The following is a 22697-nucleotide window of genomic DNA, read 5'->3' on the forward strand; positions in this document are numbered from 1 at the left end:
TCTATTGAGATGATCATATGATTTTTATTTTTCAGTTTGTTAATATGGTGTATCACTGATTGATTTGCATATATTGAAGAATCCTTGCATCCCTGGGATAAATCCCACTTGATCATGGTGTATGATCCTTTTACTGTGTTGTTGGATTCTGTTTGCTAGTATTTTGTTGAGGATTTTTGCATCTATATTCATCAGTGATACTGGCCTGTAATTTTCTTTTTTTGTAGTATCTTTGTCTGGTTTTGGTATCAGGGTGATGGTGGCCTCACAGAATGAGTTTGGGAGTGTTCCTTCCTCCACAATTTTTTGGAAGAGTTTGAGAAGGATGGATGTTAGCTCTTCTCTAAATGTTTGATAGAATTCACCTGTGAAGCCATCTGGTCCTGGACTCTTCTTTGTTGGAAGATTTTTAATTACAGTTTCAATTTCATTACTTGTGATTGGTCTGTTCATATTTTCTGTTTCTTCCTGGTTCAGTCTTGGAAGGTTATACCTTTTTTAGAATTTGTCCATTTCTTCCAGGTTGTCCATTTTATTGGCATAGAGTTGCTTGTAGTAGTCTCTTAGGATGCTTTGTATTTTTGCGGTGTCTGTTATAACTTCTCCTTTTTCATTTCTAATTTTATTGATTTGATTCCTCTCCCTCTTTTTCTTGATGAGTCTGGCTAAAGGTTTCTCAATTTTGTTTATCTTCTCAAAGAAGCAGCTTTTAGTTTTATTGATCTATGCTATTGTTTTCTTTGTTTCTATTTCATTTATTTCTGCTCTGATCTTTATGATTTCTTTCCTTCTACTAACTTTGGGTTTTGTTTCTTCTTCTTTCTCTAGTTCCTTTAGGTGTAAGGTTAGATTGTTTACTTGAGATTTTTCTTGTTTCTTGAGGTAGGCTTGTATTGATATACACTTCCCTCTTAGAACTGCTTCTGCTGCATCCCATAGGTTTTGGATCGTCGTGTTTTTGTTGTCATTTGTCTCTAGGTATTTTTTGATTTCCTCTTTGATTTCTTCAGTGATCTCTTGGTTATTTAGTAATGTATTGTCTAGCCTCCATGTGTTTGTATTTTTTACATTTTTTTCCCTGTAATTGATTTTTTAGAAAAATTATTTACTTATTTATTCATTTATGGCTGTGTTGGGTTTTCATTTCTGTGCGAGGGCTTTCTCTAGTTGCGGCAAGTGGGGGCCACTCTTCATCGCGGTGCACGAGCCTCTCACTGTCGTGGCCTCTCTTGTTGCGGAGCACAGGCTCCAGACGCGCAGGCTCAGCAATTGTGGCTCACGGGCCCAGTCACTCCGCGGTATGTGGGATCCTCCCAGACCAGGGCTCGAACCCGTGTCCCCTGCATCGGCAGGCAGACTCCCAACCACTGCGCATCAGGGAAGCCCCTGTAATTGATATCTTATCTCATAGCGTCATGGTCGGAAAAGATGCTTGATATGATTTCAATTTTCTTAAATTTACTGAGGCTTGATTTGCGACCCAAGATGTGATCTATCCTGGAGAATGTTCCATGTGCACTTGAGAAGAAAGTGTAATTTGTTGTTTTTGGATGGAATATCCCATAAATATCAATTAAATCTATCTGGTCTATTGTGTCATTTAAAGCTTGTGTTTCCTATTAATTTTCTGTTTGGATGATCTGTCCGTTGGTGTAAGTGAGGTGTTAAAGTCCCCCACTATTATTGTGTTACTGTGGATTTCCTTTTTTATAGCTGTTAGCAGTTGCCTTATGTACTCAGGTGCTCCTATGTTGGGTGCATATATATTTATAATTGTTTTATCTTCTTCTTGGATTGATCCCTTGATCATTATGTAGTGTTCTTCCTTATCTCTTGTAACATTCTTTATTTTAAAATCTATTTTATCTGATATGAGTATTGCTAGTCCAGCTTTCTTTTGATTTCCATTTGCATGGGATATCTTTTTCCATCCCTTCACTTTCAGTCTGCATGTGTCCCTAGGTCTGAAGTGGGTCTCTTGTAGACAGAATATATATGGGTCTTGTTTTTGTATCCATTCAGCGAGCCTGTGTCTTTTGGTTGGAGCATTTAATCCATTCACGTTTAAGGTAATTATCAATATGTGTGTTCCTATTACCATTTTCTTAATTGTTATGGGTTTGTTTTTGTAGGTCCTTTTCTTCTCTTGTGTTTCCCACTTAGAGAAGTTCCTTTAGCATTTGTTGTAGAGCTGGTTTGGTGGTGCTGAATTCTCTTAGCTTTTGCTTGTCTGTAAAGCTTTTGATTTGTCCATCAAATCTGAATGAGATCCTTGTTGGGTAGAGTAATCTTGGTTGTAGGTTCTTCCCTTTCATCACTTTAAGTATATCATGCCACTCCCTTCTGGCTTGTAGAGTTTCTGCTGAGAAATCAGCTGTTAACCTTATGGGAGTTCTCTTGTATGTTATTTGTTGTTTTTCCCTTGTGGCTTTCCATAATTTTTCTTTGTCTTTAATTGTTGTCAATTTGATTACTATGTGTCTCGGTGTGTATCTCCTTGGGTTTATCATGCCTGGGACTCTGCAATTCCTGGACTTGGGTGGCTATTTCCTTTCCCATGTTAGGGAAGTTTTCAATTATAATCTCTTCAAATATTTTCTTGGGTCCTTTCTCTCTCTCTTCTCCTTCTGGGACCCCTATAATGCAAATGTTGTTGCATTTAATGTTGTCCCAGAGGTCTCTTAGGCTGTCTTCATTTCTTTTCATTCTTTTTTCTTTACTCTGTTCTGCGGCAGTGAATTCCACCATTCTGTCTTCCAGGTCACTTATCCGTTCTTCTGCCTCAGTTATTCTGCTATTGATTCCTTCTAGTGTATTTTTCATTTCAGTTATTGTATTGCTCATCTGTTTGTTTGTTCTTTAATTCTTCTAGGTGTTTGTTAAACATTTCTTGCATCTTCTCGATCTTTGCCTCCATTCTTTTTCTGAGGTCCTGGATCATCTTCATTATCATTATTCTGAATTCTTTTTCTGGAAGATTTCCTATCTCCACTTCATTTAGTTGTTTTTCTGGGGTTTTATCTTGTTCCTTCATCTGGTACATAGTCCTCTGCCTTTTCATTTTGTCTATCTTTCTGTGAATGTGGTTTTCCTTTCATAGGCTGCAGAATTGTAGTTATTCTTGCTTCTGCTCTGCTCCATCCATAGCCTTTTGTTTCCAGAGGCAGCCAAGAGGATGGGGCCCAGTTGCAGGTCAGCACCCCTCTCCCTGAGCCCCACTGGGGTCAGAGTATTCAGGCCCTGGAGGGAGGAGAAGCAGCTCTGGCCAAGAGTGTGTGTGTGTGTGTGTGTGTGTGTGTGTGTGTGTGTGTGGCGGGGGGGCTCGCTGATCTTCTTCCTTTCTGTGCTGTAACAGGGGCACTCACTGGAGCAGCCTGGCTGGGCCCCAGCTCTCCGGACGACCCTCTCACTCACTGCACCTGCTGCACCTGCCCCCGTGCGCTGTGTTGGATGAGTTGCATGGGTGTCAGTCTCTGGTCTCCCCGCCCCAGCACCGAGGTTCACACATCTGTGCCCATCACACCCCAGGGAGGCCTGAAGCAGCACTGAAGAAAACAGAAGAGGAGCAAAAAGCTGCTGGAGGAGGTCGCGGGCATTATTCTGGGTGGCTGGAGAGGTGGAGGACGACCCAGACTAGCCTGGAGTGTTTGGGGTCACTCTGGTGTGCTAGGCCAGGTGGAGCCTCTCCCTCTGCAAAGCGTGAGGCAGGGAGCCTGAGGTCAAGGCAAACCTCAAGCATTTGTCTAGAGCTGAGCCTGCTTCCAGCCCTCACCACTATTCACAAAAATTATTTTTATCAAAGGGATACACGCATATGGTGAAAAAATGAAATAGCACGGAAGAGCTTATAATGGAAAGCAAGGGCCTCTTTCCAGTCCTGCTGCCAGAGGCAGCTGTTACCCGGTCCTGCTTTTAGTTCTCTGCTCTTTGTAAGAGCAGCTGGGGCAGGAGGCCTCGGACCTGGGAGAGCATCCCTGCGTGACCGTGGGTTTGCAAATCCAGCTTTCAGGAGCTGTCCTTAGATTCCCACGTCTGATGCTCTGGGCCACTGTTGCCCTCTCCCAAAACTACTGCCACCTTCCCATGGGTCACTCCCCGCCGCTTGCAGCACGTGGGAAGCCCCTCCAGTCACAGGGGAGCCTCAGAGAAACGTTACTCACATACAGCCTGGCAGAGTGGATTTCCAGTTTGCTGGAAAAGTCAGTCTTTGCGTGGAACCCCAGTTCCCTGCGGCAGCTGTCCTCTTGGTGCCTGGCTGGCCCGTGGTGGGGCAGGGGCTGGGGGTTCTGGAGCTGGCCCTTTGCCGTTTGTCTTGTCACCTCCCTCTGCTTCTTTCCCCCTCTCTGTGTTTTTCTTTCTCCTTTCCTCTCCTGTCCTCTTTGTAGAGTACATCCAATCTCTCTTTCTTTCTCTCTGGAAGGCCAAGGTCAGGCTTCTTTGCGGGAGGTGGGCTTTATTCCCTAAGACCTGTCAGGCTGCCTTGGGGCCCTGCAAGGCCCATGGGAGTGGAGGGGAGAAATGCAGTAGCGGGACCCTCGCTCTGGGCCTCCTGTCCAGGGGCTGCACTCAGAGAGCCAGGGTGTGTGGCTAGAGCCTCGATGCCCAGGGTGTGTGAGCCGGTGTCTAGTTTTGGTTTCACTCTGGACTGATTTTGCTGTTTTTGTGCCCCAGTCTCCAGCTGGGCCTTTCCTTTCGAGCTAGGGGGACTGGAAGGGAGGCTTGGGTGTCCGTGCTCGGCCAGCCTGTGAAGGGGAAGCTGGCCCTTCCACTGCTCCCATCCAGCCCCTTTATGTCAGCAGGACTTGGTGAGAGACCCACGAGGGAAGCTTGCCGGGCACTCCGAGCTTTGATTGCCTCTCGGAGGGTCCCCTTCCTCCTCGGCCTCAGAGGCTCGTGTTTCATTTCTGAAGGAAGGCGGCAGTTTTCCCGACAGTCCTTATCTGCTCCGTCCATCAGCGCTCTGCCCCGATGCTCCGTGGAGATTGCAACAGACTGCAAAGCCCAGCCGGCTGGGTCCAGTGCTGGTCCCTGATGCTTCCTGAGCGCCTACGATGTGCCAGGTTCGGTCACAAGGACACCATGAGGCCCTATTTACAGATGAGGGAACCAAGGCACCAAGGGGGTTAGTCTTTGGCCCACGGGAATTTGGCTGGCGAGGACCAGATTTGGGATTCAGACCCAGATAGACGGGTGTCAGTCTTGGAGCAAGCCTTGTGGCCATGCGTGTGCATGCGTGCGTGTGCATGTGTGCGTGCGTATGCGTGCTTGCATGCACGCGCATGTGTGTGCGCCCACAGCTCCGCGGCCCCAGCGTGGTTCCTCTGCCCATCTTCCCGCAGCTCCTCTCCCTGGGAGTGTGTTCCCAAACTTACTGCATAAAATCCTTTTGATGCCCGGGTTCCTTGCAGCGGACACAGTGAGAGCCCTGTTCCCGCTTCCCCACCCCGCCAGAGGGAGGCTCTGGGCCTCAGTTCAGGGCGCCAAACGGCACAGTGGCTGCCAAAGCGGGCCTGGACCTCACAGGTGAGCGGAGCACGCCGGGGACGGCGCCCACCTCGGCCGGACAGCGTGCTCCGTGATGGAGACAGGCCCTCGACCCGTCACACAGGCACACACAGATGCTGTGAGGCCCGGGCAGGGGAAGAACGTGGCTCTCCTGTGGACCTTCTGGTCGCACATCTGGAACGGGAAGCGGGCCATACCCGGGCAGAAGCCTCTTCCCGCCAGAGGGGCTGCCCTCCACCATCCGCGCGGGCCCCAAAGTCCCGGCACCCGCAGCAGCAAGCTCCTGCCCATGGATGGCTAAAGCAGTAAAGCGAAGATGCTCAAGAGTCCTCAGTTTCGAGGTCCTTGCCATCACCAGTGGTTTGTGGGGGAAAGGTGGGCGGGGGGATCCGAGGGAAAGATAGATGTAGGATGCAGGGAGGAAAAAAGGGAGAGAGTGAGCTGGCTGGGCTCACCCAGAGGCCCCCCAATGGAGGAACACCCCCTCTTTCTCCAAGGGAGGAGATGTCCCCTTTGGAAGCCAGCAGGAGGCAGGAAGCCAGCGCCGGAGGGTAGATCAATGTGGCTGGAGCTCCAGACACCAAACGGCTGCTGTCTGGGCACAAAGGTGTCAGTGGAGAGCCCTGGGGGATCGACAGCAGCCCCGAGGGCCTGTGGCCCAGCTGGCCAGCCTCTCCCCAGAGCCTGCCAGCCCAGCTGAGGAGTGCCGTTGGCAGGGCCCCCTCTGCAGATCTGGCTGTATCTTCCCCACACATTGAAACCATCAGGCCTGGCCCTCCGAGCAGCCTGCCTAGCCCCGTCAGCTAGAGACACTGAGCTTTCATCCAAACCAGACCTTCCCTCCTCCAGGTCCCCACTTGGGGGAAGGGGGGCAGAGAGCACAGCCCTGGAGCCAGTTTCAGAACTTTTTAAACCTTTGTCCCCTATTTTGCTCTCTCTTCTCAAATGTCCACGAGGCCACCTTCCACTCTGGGCCGCCCTCGCTCCACCCTCGTCCTCCAAAGGGCATTTTTGTTGCTACTGCAGAAATAGGGAGTTCGGGGGACCCCGAAGTACGGAGCTGCTCCATCAAAGCAGCAAGGGCTCTTCTGTACCTCCAGTTCAGGAGAAGCCAAATCAAAGGCAAACCCTGAATGCCTCTTGCTCACGGCCAATAAAAACCTTGCTTCAGTGCCGGCTTCCTCTGCTGAAATCAGATATCCCAGCAATAAACAAGTCCGAAAGGCAGGGGAAAGCTCTTATTTTTTTCTTCTGATTAGTTTTTCTTCCTTACAAAAAAAAAAAAAAAAAAAGCCCTCTCCTATAACAGGATGCCTGCCCCAGAAACTTGAGTGCAGAACTGTGCCCTCTCCCGCTCTGCACCCCAACTCCAGAATCCTAACCCCCAGGCTCCTGCAGGCAAGGGTAGGGCTTTGAACAGTTGAAGGCTTTGCTCAAAGGCAGGTCAAAGGGGGTTGGGGGGACAGGCCTTGCAGCCTGGGGAGCTGGCTGCCAGCTTATAGGAATAGCTGGGTTCTCGGCCTTTGGTTGCTAGTGGCAGTCAGAAACAAGAAGTGGAGTTAGGACAAATTGGGACCACTTTTTCCTAAGGTAATCCTTCTGAAGTCCCCTCAATGCAACGCAGGCTGTGCAAAGCCCAGCACCGTGGGGTTTTGTGTTGAGTGCACAGTTGAGAAATCCACGCAAGGTGGGTCGTGTGGCATCAGAGGGGCTGGGAGGGCAGAGGACTTGGGGTTTTGCTTCCCCACCAGCTCTCTCCTGGGCGCTCCCTCCTGCCCGTCTGTCCCAGGGTGAGTGGTCCTCCGCATGTGGCCTGCTGTGAGGAGCGCCCTCTCCTAAGAGCTGACATCTCTCCCCCTATGCCCACCCCCAAATAGGTTTTTAAGTGACTTTGCTGTCAGAGATGCTATTCTGTTTGTTTTTCCTTCTGACACTATCTCTCCGGAGAGTTTCTGGTCAAGAGAATTATGTCGAGGCTGCAGATTGCAAGAGAATTGCGCCTAATGGGGAACAGACAGACAAGACACCTTTCATGTCCAGCCAAGTTTTCTCTCCCCGCCACCCCCCTTTCTCTGTCTCTCTCCCAACTTCTCATCTTCCCTTTTTGGCTTCAAAGTTGGCCCTAGTTTGAGTTAGTTTCTTCGGTACAGCTGGTGAATAAGGTCACACATTGATTTTATTTTGGAGATTGGCAGCTGGGTCAAGCTTAGCTCTGAAGCTGGGGAGCGGCGTGCCTCTGCTGGCGCAGGGGTAGGGGAGCACCAGCAGGAGCGCAGGAAGCCAGCTCACGGAAAGAACCTTCGAGAAGGCTGTCGGCACTCCAAGGATGCCTTCTTGCTCCTTTGTGGTCTCAAATCAGGAGCCGGAGCTTGTGTTCATTTTAAATACAAGAGTGTTGCCGAAAACACCCCTCACCTCTGTCCCCACTGCGTGCCATGTCAGCTCACTGTGCTGCAGTTGATAGAAAAAGAGAGTGTTAGTTCTGAGGTCCCCTGGGACCTTGAAGTGCTTCTAGGAGAACTCTACCTCGTGAATAGCTGCTCAGCCACATGCAGCCCGAGTATCTACTAACTGGGTGCAAGTTGGGTGCCGCTGGGTGTGGTGGGAGCAACGCGGGTGGGAAAGAAGAACCCTCTCTTTACCTCAAACAAGCTTCTTGAGGGGGGAGCAGATTAGTAAAACGTCTCGTGGACGGCTGGATTCTTTCGCCCTTAGTCACGAGGCTGATGTAATAGCATTCAACTGATTTCATGGTAAAGACAGCCGCAGTTCCCGGAGCAAATCAGTTCAATTGCACCACTGCACATCCATCCTCATAGAAGCCCTCCAGGGACTGGGGGCGAGGCCTTCCTCCTCCAGTGCTTTGGTGGGAAGCCCAGGGCCATTTCTTGTCTGAAGAACTAGGATGTCTTGGATTTTCAGAATGTCCCATTTGACCTCCTTCCGCCCGGCCCGGCCTTGGGGAACAGAATTCACCACCCATCTAGCTCTGGGGGCAGGAGGACACAGTCCGGCACACCCTGAGCCCTGCAGCCTGTGGCACAGTTTGAATCTGTTGGGGGGGAAATAGGGTAAAAGAAGGGTAAGGCTGATTCCACTCAGGCTGCATTTAATTCTCTCCTTCCTTCTTATTCCCTCTACTTGTGGTTTCAAAGTTTGTTCTGCATCAAGATGTGTCAGTTCTCAACAATGACTGCAGGCTGGAAAACATACATTTCTATCACGGTAAGAAGGTTCTCTTAAATGAAGCTTATAGGGAGTTCCCTGGCGGTCCAGTGGTGGCCCGGATTCGATCCCTGGTCAGGGAACTAAGATCCCGCAAGCTATGTGGCACTGCCGAAAAAAAAGCAAAAAAAAAAAAACCAAAACCAAAACCCAAACCCAAAAAAACCCTAAACTAAATGAAGCTTATAAATCTAAGAATGTGCCGCTTACTAACTATTAAAGCCTGAGACAACAGAAGAGACCAATGTGGTGTGGTGTGGTGACCAAGCTCTGGAACAGGAATCAAAGGTCTTGAGTTTATTTCTTGTCCTGCCACCAACCCACTCTGACCTCAGGCAAGGAGCACACTGAACCTTCTCTGGGCCTCCGTGCCGTCTGCGAAGGGATGCCGCCCAACAGCCTAAATCACCCTACCAGCTGCCGTGAGGGCAAAACGAGCGGATGTAGGGGATGGTGCTTTATGTGCCATGAATGATTAAAAAAGGGGAGAGAGGAGTACAGTTTGACTATTAAGAGGTTGCTTTGTTAAGAGATGCAATGAATCTGTGAGGAACTTCCAGAGGACAGAGCCTTGATGGATTATTGGGAGCCTCTGAGCGTCTGGCACTCGGCAGAGCAGGGCCCAGGAGGTTGACAGTATTGTCACAGAGACAGGCTGCCTGGGTGGGTCCGACCCAGGACAGCGTGCTGTTGTCACTCAGGAAACCTGCTGTGGGTACTGTCACGGCTTTGATGCAAATCTGTGAGTACTCATGCCCGGCCCGTGTAACAAAAGACAAAGTCACAACTTTGCTCTGTTTTCTCTCCGCAAAAGGTCCCGGCCTGTGGTGGGCACACCGGACAGACATACTTTGGTTTCCTTTCCTGATCTGGGTTTGAGTCCGTCTCTCCGGGCTCCCCTCCTTCGTTGTTCTTGATTTCCAGGCACAAGCCAGAGGGCTCTCTTGCTCAGACCCGTTTCTCACCCAAAGGTTCCACAGTCACCCTCAGGACCCTCGGCTGAGTTCGAAAAGAAATGCGGTATCTGGAAGAACCTTGTGACTCTGCAAGAGTCGGCCATATCACTTGGGAGAATCGTGTCCTCCCTGCCTTCTGTTTCTGCCTTAAAAGAAGGGGTGACGGGTGGCAGCGTCCGACTGGAGAACCGGGAGGGAAGCCTGGAGGAGGTGACGGATGCTGTGAGCAGTGGGTGGGGCACACTCCTGGGCTCCGGGGCCCCCTACCCTGTACCCACTCCCAGGCAAATTTGAAAAAAAAATAAGGGGTGAGACTTTGGGTGAGAGCCTCTACCAGAGTAGTCTGGGGACAGTGGCACGCCAAAGCTTGCCCCTCAGGTTAGCCAATGTCGCCACCTAGAGGCAGTTTTAAGAGTTTCTTACAGAAAGAGGCAACCTCTTTATTCTTGCAGTTCCTGAAATGCCAACATTTCACTTTCTTGCTCTTAGAAGTTCAGAATCCCTCTTTCATCCGCAGTCTGGCTTTGGCTGTTATCTGTGACCCACGGGAAGCCCTTCTCCAAAGCTGTACGATGCCAGTGACGGGCACAGTGGCTTCCTATCGGGTCCAATGCCCCCCTCCTGTTATACTCACTCACTACACCAGATGTAGAAAATAAATCTTTTAATCGCTTTGTAATTGGCATAGATGGCATAATTCAAACTCACATTTTTATTTAATAGACTGAAATATCACACTATAGCTTTGATTGAAACAGTACAGGAATCGTAATGGTTTAAGTTTTACAAAATTTCATTTCGGCAGGAGCTTAATGGAAGTTGTTTCATAAAATTAAAGACTGGGGCTTGAAAAAAAAAAAATAAATAAAGTTGGTTACCCAGGGAAAAAAAAAAAAAAAAAAAAAAAAAAGACTGGGGCTTGAATAAGTAAGAAAAACCCACCTAGAAAACAAACAACGACCCAGACTACAGTTGTCTGTTGTGACTATCCGAGAATTGTGCTTTCTGGGTTTTGAAGAGCTAGCTACTCTATTGACGTCAAGACTTGCAAAATTCTGCCTTATAAACATGGTTGGGAGGGGAGGCTATAAATATGCCTAAAAAGTGCTCCCAGGAACAGGAACCTCAAAGCCAGGCTTTGTTGAAACCGTGAGCCTGAACTGGCTTTGAGGGAATCTTTCATATCTGGGGAGCTATGAGATAATAAATAATCATAACGGGGACTATGGTGGCGGAAAGATCGTATCATTTGATGGTCATCACCGTAGGGCCCAGGGCAAAAGCTCAAAGTCCTGTCTCTGGAGGAGGATGTTAGAAAGGGCCAGGGACCGCTTACGTTAGTTGCCCTGTAATTTTCAGGGTCAGCACCACACGGTGGCCGAGGACACAGCTCTCATCAGCCACAATGTGGATCTGGAGGACTAACTCAAGGCAGGTCCCGAAGTTACCTGTACTGCCATTGCAGAGTGGAGACCAACGTTTACTGGGTGGGTGGAGACTGGGGGCAGAACCCACGCTGCTCCAGAGCAGCAGAGATGACTAGTCAGTGGGGTTTGTATGAAGTTGGTAACGGGGAACTTTCTACTGAAGTGGATGACAAGTGGGAATCCCTGTGACTTTGGTGATTATAGGCATTAGTCACCAAGTTTTAACCTGGGAAAGGCATTCATGGGTTGGTTGGTGCTCCTGGGCAATGTTCAAGCCTGAACTCAACTCCCAGCTAGTGCCCAGGTACCTGTTCTGCAGAAAAGTCTGGATTCCTCAAATCCAATCCAAAGTCACTGCCTGAAGTGAGCTTCCTGTGTCAGACACTAAGTCAGATGGTTTCCATCGACGCACGTAATCATCGGCATGCTCTCTCCAGGTCCCGAGGAGGGTGTGGTCGTGCTGTGACGTGGGGCACGTGGAAGCGAAAGCCCAGAGTAGTGCATAGTTAGTCTTCCTGGACCCGGCCCTTGGGCTGGGCCGCTGCTCAATGTGCCCGGGCCACCTCCGCCGCCGGGGCCTTCAGCTCTGCTGCAGGCTTGTCCGGGGCAGCTTTCTTGGAGTAATCTCGCTCTCCAAAAATGGTGCTTCCTATTCGGACATTCGTAGATCCCACTTCAATCTGTGGGAAAGGAGTACCGAGGGCTGAGTTTAAAATAACGAAACGCAGCAGACGCTGAAGCTGCGCCTCATTTGAGGGGCTTCTCAGAAGGACAACGATGACGCACCTGCAGGGGACTGTGGGGCAGTGGTTCACCAGGAGCGGGTGTCTAAGAAATAAGTGAGGGGACTTCCCTGGTGGTGCAGCGGTTAGGACTCCGCACGTCCACTGCAGGGGGCGCGGGTTCGATCCCTGCTCAGGGGACTAAGATGTCGCAAGCTATGTGGCGCGGCTTAGATCCTCCTGAGCACAGGATCTAATTCCATTTTACTTATAAACACCAAGTATTTTTGCATTGTTTTAGTATATTCTGTTTTCCACAAGAGCTACTACTGTATACCTGGAGGGAAGTTTACAGTGTGATTTCCGGAACACTTTATCAAGTTATTCACTGCCCCAGAAGATCACGTCTGTGAGTTGTTAATACAGCACACCTGTCAGAACATACTTAGAGCTGCTGCCATCATGGTGACTCTACACGCACGATGAGGCGTCCGACTACTTCGTCATGACTTACTGTCATGTAACCACGCCCAAGCCTGAACTCAGTGAAATGCCTTTTTAAGAAGTTGTAGTTTAATTTCTTCTTATTTTCCTTTAGATTCCACTTAGGGAATTCATTTAAAAAATTATGTGTGGGGCTATAATTTCTGTACACTTCATTTCAAAACAGAAGGGGCTGGGGATGTTAGTGTAGGTGAGAACCAGCACTCCTGGGCGCCCTAACGCTGCAATGAGGCATTTTCTGTAGCAAAAACACATTCTTGCTGGGGCCCTTCGGACCCGGACTTGAGGCGCCCGCGGGCGCCGGGGAGGACACTCACCGCGTGCTGGAAGTCCACGGACATGCCCATGCTCAGCTCCACCTGCTCGGCGGGAATGTTCAGCTTCCCGCGCAGCTCCTCCCGGAGGGCCAGTAACACCTGCCAGAGAGACGGGCGTGACATCCGCTTACGCTGCCTTCTCCGAGGACACGCGAAAGCGGCCGAGTCTCACCATCTCTGACACAGATTCTTTCTTCCTCATGGTTTCAAGGCCTGTTAACATTGCCGGAAGTGGACTTCCCTGGCGGCGCAGTGGTTAAGAATCCGCCTGCCAATGCAGGGGGCACGGGTTCGAGCCCTGGTCCGGGAGGATCCCACGTGCCGCGGAGCAGCTAAGCCCGTGCGTCACAACTACTGATACTGAGCCTGCGCTCTAGAGCCCGCGAGCCACAACTACTGAAGCCCGCGCACCTAGAGCCCGTGCTCCGCAATAAGAGAAGCCACCGCAATGAGAAGCCCGCGCACCGCAACGAACAGTAGCCCCGGCTCGCCACAACTAGAGAAAGCCCAACGCAGCCAAAAATAAATAAATAAAATAAATATTTTTAAAAAGATAGAAAAAAAATGTTTTAAAAAAAATTGCCAGAAGTTACTGAAAGGGTTTTTTTTTTTTTTTCTTTAGCAAATTCTCCTCCTTTTCAAGAAAGCCGTCAGTCGTTGGGGAGGAAGTCAGAGCTCATTTTCTCTAAAGACTGTGTCAGGCAGGTTCAAACTGAGCCGAGAAGGGTCTGTGGAGGTTTGGGGACCTGTTCTGTGCCCCGTATGAGGAGAGTTCCAGAAGAGGGTAATAATATAACACGACAGGCAACGTCCGGGATGTCTGTGGAGTTGACGGCAGCAGCCAGCCCTGCAACAGCACCTCACCGGATGCTTGCTCAAGCACGTGAGCAGCGCCCCGTCCCGGGCCCCGAGTACCTGGAAATCTGGGTTTGGTCCTTGACTAAGATCGTGCCCCAAGCTCCCGATGGTCATCAGCCCCACGAACTCCAGGCTGGGGCACTTGGCGTTTATGTGTTCCACCATGGCCACCATCTCTGCAGGCGGCAGGCCATGTTTGCCTTCACAAAAAGAAACAGAAGACACGTAGAACATACCAAGATGTTCCAAGAAGCCAGAGGAGAGCCCCCGTCTCATCCCTTCATTATGACAGAGGAGGTGGCTCTCAGACAAGAGGACTTCTTGGAAGAACTTGCCCTCAAGACCAAAAGAGTGACTTTACATTGAGGTCTCCGTGTGTGTTACTCCCCTTCTGACCTGGCTCTGAGTTTCTCAAGGGAAGAGCTCTAAACTGGATTCTCTTTATTCTATCTCAGCATCTGAGAACAGCTAGAGTAGGAGGAAAAGAAAGAACACTGCTTTTCTTGAGACACCAAGAAGATTCACATCGCCAAAATGCCAGATTAACCTGAGAATTATTTTTCCAAATCTGGTATTTCTACCGTTTTATTAATTTATTAGTAGAATTGTAAAAAAAAAAAAAAATGAAGTATATATTACATAGTTTTGACTATAACTTGTAAAATTTAACTGAACTTGCTAATTAACAACCAGAGGAGGAATCTGCAGCAAATGATTATTTGTTATACAGTTGTAAGGGTGGATACTGTCCTTCTCTAATTTAACAAATGGAGATGCTAACACTCCACCGATCTTTAATTAGGGCAAATGATAGCCACTGATCGAGAAATGATGTAACAGACTTGATCTGGAGTCAATTTCAGATTTACCTATATTGATAATGTAATGAAGAATCTAGGTGCATGTACATATAACAATAATTGTTAAAATTTACTGAACACTTCTGTGCCAGGCACATGTGCCAAGTCCTTAGAGCTTTTCATTTAATGCAGTAACTGGATGAAGTAAGTACTCTTACTTTCTCCATTCTAAAGAGGGGGAGACTGAGGCACTGGGAGACCAAGTACCTTTCCCAAGGTCACACAACCAGGAAGTGTGGAACTGGGATGTGGATCCAGGTAGCCTGACTCCAGGCCCCATGCTTGTTCCTTCAGCCTAAGCTTTGGAGGCAGATGACTGGTCTGTAAACACTTATTCTCAACAAACATCTAACAGGTAAGATGCTCAGGGCTCTATAGCAACAGCTTTACCTCCATTTCCACATTCAAGCCTCACAACACCCTTGGGAGTACTGCCCTGCTAGCAGTGCCAGATAAGGCAGTGAAGTGCAGAGAGGTTAGGTACGTTACTCAAGGTTACAACGCTGCAAAGTGGTGGAGCTCAGACCCCAGGTCTGTCTGATTTCAGAGCCCAGGCTCTGTTTACTATTTTACATTGTTAACCCAAGCCCCATAAACATATTCACTGACTGGTACTCACAGTGATAGTTCTTCGATTTTCTCCTAATGTAACATTAAATAGTTTTGTTAGGTCCTGAGAAGTATTATACATGTAAAACTGCAGTCTCTTTCAGGAGGGATGGTGACCTCTGAGAATTTTCAGGACCAAAGTCACAATGCCCTTCTCGATTCCCCTTGCCCACCTCCTCAAAAGTTAAGAAATAACAAACCATGATGTATCAAAGAATTACATGTGGACGAGTTTGGATGTCACTGTGCCGAGACCCTACATACAACAGATTCCTTAAAGGCCTGTGATTTCTTTCTGTAATCTTATGTATCAGATGCTTAGGGCTGCCATTCTTCCTGAGCTCCAACCATCCTAAGGGGAGAAAAGTCTGCAGTCCAGGTCTGGTCACTTACTCTCCTCTCCGCTGGTGTTAATCTGGACCATAACCTTTAACCTTTCGGGAGAACCTTTTTTCTGCCACGCACTGTTCACTTTGTCTGCCAGCTTCACAGAATCCACTGTTTCCAGCATGAAGAGATTGGGGACAGCTGTAACGAGAAAGAGGCCAGGTCATTCTTCACTCACCTGACCGCAGCAAGCAACACACCACAAAGCTTTTCTTGGTACACAGGAAAATAATTTCCCAGGAAAAGAAAAGGACAGTTAAGTCTCAGTTCTGCTAAGACTTAACGCGACAGTTTACTAGATATTAAGTTCGAATGTCAGCCCATTGCTGTCTAATCGGAAAAGACGAATAAGGAAAGGGAGGTGATGACGTGCTACGATCAGGCAGCACACGTATCCATCCATAACCTTCAAGAAGCCAATAGTTTATAAATTAGGAGTGTGGGAGTAACATATACACACTACTATATATAAAACAGATAACCAACAAGGACCTACTGTATAGCACAGGGAACTATACTCAATATTTTGCAATAACCTATATGGGAAAAGAATCTGAAAAAGAATCTATCTATCTATCTATCTATCTATCTGAATCACTTTGCTTTACACCTGAAACTAACACAACATTGAAAATCAACTATACTTAGGGACTTCCTTCGTGGTCCAGTGGTTAAGAATCCACCTTCCAGTGCAGGGGACGCGAGTTCGATCCCTGGTTAGGAAACTAAGATACCACACGCCGTGGGGCAACTAAGCCCACACGCTGCAACTACTGAGCCCGTGCGCCACAACTAGAGAGCCCACGTGCTGCAACTACAGAGCCCACGTGCCACAACTAGAGAGAAGCCCACGCACTGCAACTAAGACCCGACGCAGCCAAAAATAAATAAATAAATATTTTAAAAAAAGAAAATCAACTATACTTCAATAAAAAAAATAAAAATTAAAAAAACAATAAACAGTGAAAAAAAAAAAGAAGCTGATAATTGTAGAGATTCTGAATGGCAGGCTTGATCTGATTAAATCTCAGTTCAAACTGAAAGAAACAGGCCAAGGTGACAATAAGGAATGGTTAAACAGTGAAAGCTAAAGTGCTCCCCGGACCTGATATCTCCATGTCTTTAAACTTCCTGGGATGGGGATGCTCTTATTCAACAAGGACATCAGAATGACCACTGACAGCTAAGGGAGACACTTAGCTGTCATCAAAACCAACTTCTTTCCCAAAGATGCATTTAGTCTTGCCTCAGATAAAAAACAAGACAGGGACTTCCCTGGTGGCGCAGTGGTTGAGAATCTGCCTGCCAATGCAGGGGACACGGGTTCGAGCCCTGGTCTGGGAGGATCCCACATGCCGCGGAGCAACTAGGCCTGTGAGCCACAATTACTGAGCCTGCGCGTCTGGAGCCTGTGCTCCGCAACGAGAGAGGCCGCGATAGTGAGAGGCCCGCGCACCGCGATGAAGAGTGGCCCCCGCTTGCCACAACTGGAGAAAGCCCTCGCACAGAAACGAAGACCCAACACAGCCAAAATAAATAAATAAATTAAGTAATTAATTTAAAAAAGTGAAATTCTTAAAAAAAAAAAAAAGACAGAAGCAACATCAGCAGCTTACTTTTATTAAACATTGAACTCCTCCAGGTAATATGCTAATCACTTTATTTGCATTCTTTTTTTTAAATTGAAGTATAGTTGATTTACAATATTGTGTTAGTTTCAGGTATAGAGCAAAGTGATTCAGTTATATATATTCTGATTCTTTTCCCATAAAAGTTATTACAAGATACTGAATATAGTTCCCTGTGCTATGCAGTAGGATCATGTTGTTTATCTATTTTATACATAGTGGTGTGTATCTCTTAATCCCACACTCCTGATTTATCCCTCCCCCCACCCCTTTCCCCTTTGGTAACCATAAGTTTGTTTCCTGTCTGTGAGTCTGATGCTGTTTTGTAAACAAGTTCATTTTGTACCTTTTTTTTTTTTAGATTCGAAATATGAGTGATAGCATATATTTGTCTTTCTCAGCCTTACTTCACTTAGTATGATAATCTCTAGGTCCATCTATGTTGCTGCAAATGGCAGAATTTCATTCATTTTTATGGCTGAGTAATATTCCACTGTATATAGGTACCACATCTTCTTTATCCATTCATCTGCTGATGGACACTCAGGCTGCTTCCATGTTTTGGCTGTTGTAAACAGTGCTGCTATGAATACTGGGGTGCTTGTATCTTTTCGAATTAGGGTGTTCGTCTTTTCTGGATATATGCACAGGAGTGGGACTGCTGGATCATATGTCAGTTCTATTCTTAGTTTAAGGAACCTCCATCCTGTTCTCCATAGTGGCTGTATCAATTTACATTCCCATCAACAGTGTAGGAGGGTTCCCTTTTCTCCACACCCTCTTCAGTATTTATTATTTGTATACTTTTTGATGATGGCCATTCTGAATATGTTTAAGACCATGATTGTTGTGATGGTTTCATAAGTGCAAACATATGTCAAAACTTATCAAATTAAATATGTGTATGTCAATTATACTTCAATAAGGCTGTGTATGTCAATTATACTTCAATAAGGCTGTTTTAAAAAATAAATACATACAGGTTACTTTAATTTTGACACCTTGAGAGAAGTAAGTATTCAGTTATCCAGGAAGATCTCCACCTGTCATTTTCACGCAGTTAAGTCTTTCTATAGTTAATTCTTAATTTTACTTTATTTACTGTATGTTACTGTATATTGTATTTTATTATTATATACTTTACTTATAGTATGTTGTACTTGTATTATTGTATATTATTGCATTTTATTTACTGTAGCCTTTTATTTAAAGGGAAAAGGACGAAAGTGTCTCCTTTGCCAGCTGAAAAATTTTATGGGCTTCAATTCCTTGTAATTTATTTCAAAGACCACCAAAAAATACCTAATGTGAGGTAGGGTAGGTTTCCAAGTATATATTATCCAGTCAATTGTGAGTTCATTCTTTTCTTACATGATGTTTTCCCTTATATCAAGAACTAAGGGGCTTCCCTGGTGGCGCAGTGGTTGAGAATCTGCCTGCCAATGCAGGGGACACGGGTTCGAGCCCTGGTCTGGGAAGATCCCACATGCCACGGAGCAACTGGTCCCGTGAGCCACAATTACTGAGCCTGCGCATCTGGAGCCTGTGCTCTGCAGGAAGAGAGGCCGTGATAGTGAGAGGCCCGCGCACCGCGATGAAGAGTGGCCCCCGCTTGCCACAACTGGAGAAAGCCCTCGCACAGAAATGAAGACCCAACACAGCCATAAATAAATAAAAATTAAAAAAAAAAAACAAAAAACTAAGATTTCCTAATGCCATTTGTGGCAACATGGATGCAACTAGAGATGATCATACTAAGTGGAGTAAGTCAGAAAGAGAAAGACAAATATCATATGATATCACTTATGTGTGGAATCTAAAATATGGCACAAATGAACCTATCTACAAAACAGAAACAGACTCACAGACATAGAGAACAGACTTGTGGTTGCCAAGGGGGAGGGGGGGAGGGAAAGGGACGGACTGGGAGTCTGGGGTTAGTAGATGCAAACTATTACATGTAGAATGGATAAACAACAAGGTCCTACTGTACAGCACAGGGAACTATATTCAATATCCTGTAATAAACCATAATGGAAAAGAATATAAAAAGAGAATGCATATATGTGTATAACTGAGTCACTTTGTTGTACAGCAGAGATGGGCACAACACTGTAAATCAACTATACTTCAATTAAAAAAAAAATTGAAAAAGAACTAAGATTTCTTTCCCAAAAGAAACTCCAAAGCACAAATGGTGAATCAGAAATACTCTAAAATCTTCTCTGTTCCACAGAAGGTACTGTAAGTGATACAATGATGAAAAAATTGTGTCTTCATATTTAGAGTTTTCTCTTACCCATCAATTTGTTGACATTTTGTTTCTGTAGATGGCCAATGAAGTGCCATTTGATCTCAGGACACGAAGACAGAATCTGAAGAGAAAGAAGTGACCATGTTTGACTTAGACTGTGTGGAGGCCTTGCCTGCTCACATACCTTGCACGCTGCCTTCTGACCTTTCCCGTTTATGCAATAAACCACTACTGTCATCTTTGGTCAGGCTCCTAAGGATACTTAGAGAAAAACTGAAGGCTTCTGTTCCGTTTCTCTTCCTTGTTCCTATCAACTCTCTCCTTCTTTCAGATATTGCCCATTAAGAATGAACTGATTAAAGCTTTCAAATCTCAAAAGGATCCAAGATCACAGCAAGCTCCTAAAAATCACCATTTTCAAAAAGCCACAAAGGAGAAAACTATGTAGAGAAAGCCCTCGCGCAGAAACGAAGACCCAACACCACCATAAATAAATAAATTAATTAATTAATTAAAAAAGGAGAAAACTATGGTCTTAAGAAAGAAAGAAAATCTAGATGAGAAATGTTTAGGGCTCAGGGTGAACACAGACATTTCTACCGCCAGCCCAACCTCCTGCTCTAAAACTCAACCACCGAAGTGGGTCTAATTTTCAACTGAGCAGCCAAGATTGAGATACAAACTAAAGAATTCAGATTCCACTTACTTTAGGATTTGATGCTTTTTCAAGCAGTTCCTGAACCTAGAGGGTAAAAACAGAACAAGTCAGAAGCCTGGCATACGTGACTCTTCCGAGGGCAGTGTGGAAAAGGGCTCTTACATAGTTCTCCCCGAAAGTGCGCTGCCCGTGACTGTAGGCCTCGATCACCATGTCTGCAGGTTTGGTTTTGCTGACCGCTACTAGCCGGGGCTGGATGGCTGGGAGTTCCTGCCAAGAGGAAAAGACCCAGATGAATCAATGGTTGGGAATATTATCCCAATAAGCCCTGTAGGACACCCTGTAGAAGAGACTGGCAGAGATCTTGTAACTTGGCATTCTGTAGGATCCATTATTCCAATACTGCAGGGAGATCAGTATCAAATGATGCTGATCAAATGTCTTTTGTACGCGTGGCATCTGACTCTAATACGCTAGCTACCTTAACACCTAGCAGGAGACCTTTCTCTCTCAGGAGAGCTGGGCAGGTAAGAAAGAGCAGGATTTCCGTAAAGCCTGGTCTTGGACCGAAAGCATCAGCATCACCTGGGTCCTGGTCCAGACCCACTGGATCTGAATCTCAGTCTGGAGTCTGAGAATCTCCTTTAAATCAAGCTCTCCGGATGAGCCTCTTGCATGCCAAGGTTGGAGGTTTAAGAATCACTTTGTCAAGAGAAGGCATTGCTCTCTGACTAGAAGGGAGGCCACTTGTGGCTTCTGAAACCCCGAGGTCAACAGTTTTGGAAACTCATCTGGGTCCTGGTGTAATTATCCATATTGCCCACAGGCACTCTCAAAAGCTGCCTGCTTAGGGCAACTCTGTAACTTATTGTACAATCTAATCAAGAACCGGCGGCAGAACTGAGGCAAGGGCACAGAAGGCTCTGGACTCAGGATTAGACCTATCTGACCCCGTCATGGCCGTTACATAAAGAACACGGCTTCCCTGGACTCTGCTGCAACCAAATCCACACAGGGAAGAGATTCACCTATCCCCATATGGCTCAGTTTTCATGTACCCCATCACCCTCTGGAATTTTTACAGAATCACAGAGTTCTCAAAGGGCCTAAAAAGTTACACTGATTAGCAAAGAGTTTCCCCTTCCTTCTGGGGGCTGCACTGCCAACCTTTTATGAGACCATGTCATAACTGCTAGGATTATGTTGATGAATTGACAGTTTCTAGAGAAAAAAGTGGAATAGGCAGCCCATCTGCCTGAGAGTTATGCTGGGAGCACCCCCTAGTGTGATTATTTCTTAGGGGAATCTCTAGCTTTTTCTTGGAGAATCACAAAAAATTAATGCTGGAAGGGAGCTTAGAGCTTTCCATTGCCTGTACATATGAGGAAACTGACAGCCCGAGGAGTTAGTTAAGTGACTTGTTCAAGGTAACGTCTAAGTAACAGCCAAGTAAAGGCTACACTAATACAGGTCTTCTGTCTCCAGGCCACCATTCTGAGCTCTAACACCATAAATGCTTGATCAGAGAAAACTCTGACCTCTCTATTCAAGCCTGTCTCACTCCACACCATTCAGCTTAAACTTGCACTGAGGGGGAAGATATTGACCTTTGGTTTAGTGAACTTCCAACAAGAGAGGAAATATAGATAACGAAAAAAAAAAAAATCTCCCCGTAAACTGCTTGGGATTGGAGGTCAGTTCCCTCCTGCCCCAAACGCGCAAGTGCAGCTCTGGTGCCTCCCTCCCAAGTCGCGCCAATCCACCCTGCCCTGCGCCAGCGAGGGGGGTGGGGGGACTGACATTTACTGAGCATCTACTAGCTGAGGCGCTGCCACACACGTGACCTCCGGCAGACCTGGCCTCCTTTGGCTGCTCTGGTCGTGGACGTCTTCTCCTGCAGCCTGTGGGCTCAGGCCTGGCCCCTCTCCCATCCGCCAAGGCTGCTGACCCCTAACACGAAGCGGGATGGACAACGATCGCGCTGCCTGGAGACTGGTCATTTTCCCGGGATACCGACCCCTTCTGCTCCGACCAAGCCAACCTCCAGAAAACCTGACGGAAGCTGAGGAACCCCTTCGCTAGCCTTCTGGGGGCTCTGCAACCCGCGCCTATGCCAAGGCGGCGGGCAGGTCCCGCCCCTCCGGGAGACCCCTCTGCGTCACTGTGACGACCCATTCACGCGCAGGTGTTCCCCCCCACCACCCCGCCTCAAAGCGGCCGCCCACCGTCACCACGCGGTCCCCTTCCTCACCCGCGGCCGCCGCGTCACCGCTTGCTGCACGCGCTCGTTCACCGCCCTCAGGGCGAAGCCGACCCCCATCTCCGCCGACATGCTGACAGCTCTCCACATCCCCCAGGGACTAACGTCGAGCCCGGACCCCGAGCTCCCCGGGCTGAGACCCCTTCCGGTCCCGCCCAGCTCACGTCTCCGTGTGCCCAATCACCGCTCACCACCGAGTCGTCTCAGCCAATCGTCAGCACGGGGCGGGACGGGGACGGTGCGGCCGGCGGCCCCGGCCCCGACCCCTCAGCGGCGCCATCTTGAGGAGGTCGCCGCGGAAGCCCGGCGGGGCTCCTGGGTGCGGAGGCGCTGCTGGCGTCGTTCCCGGGCCGCGGGGCGGGCCTTCCGCGTCCGCCGTCTCTGCCGCCCCCGTGGAACCGAAGGGACGCAGAAGACGTGGCCTGTTCCCGAGGTCCTCTTCCCGGGGTCCTTTGCTCGCGGATCAGCAGGAGAAGCTGCTGGGGCTGGAGACATGTCTTTTATCTCAGATGATTCTCGAGAGGAAC

At 47.8% G+C, this 22697-nt stretch overlaps 1 protein-coding gene across 2 annotated transcripts; it reads right to left on the reverse strand.

Moving 5' to 3' along the window:
• Window positions 1-10335: 10335 nt before the first annotated feature.
• On the reverse strand, window positions 10336-22358 carry PLPBP (pyridoxal phosphate binding protein). 2 transcript variants are annotated; one of them, XM_082375066.1, is made up of 9 exons: window positions 22162-22358; window positions 21711-21860; window positions 20073-20180; window positions 19959-19994; window positions 19298-19373; window positions 15377-15511; window positions 13572-13714; window positions 12657-12755; window positions 10336-11793 (listed from the first exon to the last, which is right to left on the reverse strand). In XM_082375066.1, exons 1-9 carry the CDS (start codon window positions 22258-22260, stop codon window positions 11659-11661), a joined length of 981 nt encoding a protein of 326 aa, XP_082231192.1. In that variant the 5' UTR covers window positions 22261-22358; the 3' UTR covers window positions 10336-11658. The 2 variants fall into 2 exon arrangements, with proteins under 2 accessions (XP_082231192.1, XP_082231191.1); XM_082375065.1 differs by lacking the exon at window positions 21711-21860 and having other exon boundaries at window positions 22162-22341.
• Window positions 22359-22697: the final 339 nt, after the last annotated feature.

Source organism: Balaenoptera borealis, assembly GCF_965194805.1.
Source record: "Balaenoptera borealis genome assembly, chromosome: 21".
Classification (NCBI taxonomy): Eukaryota; Metazoa; Chordata; class Mammalia; order Artiodactyla; family Balaenopteridae; genus Balaenoptera; species Balaenoptera borealis.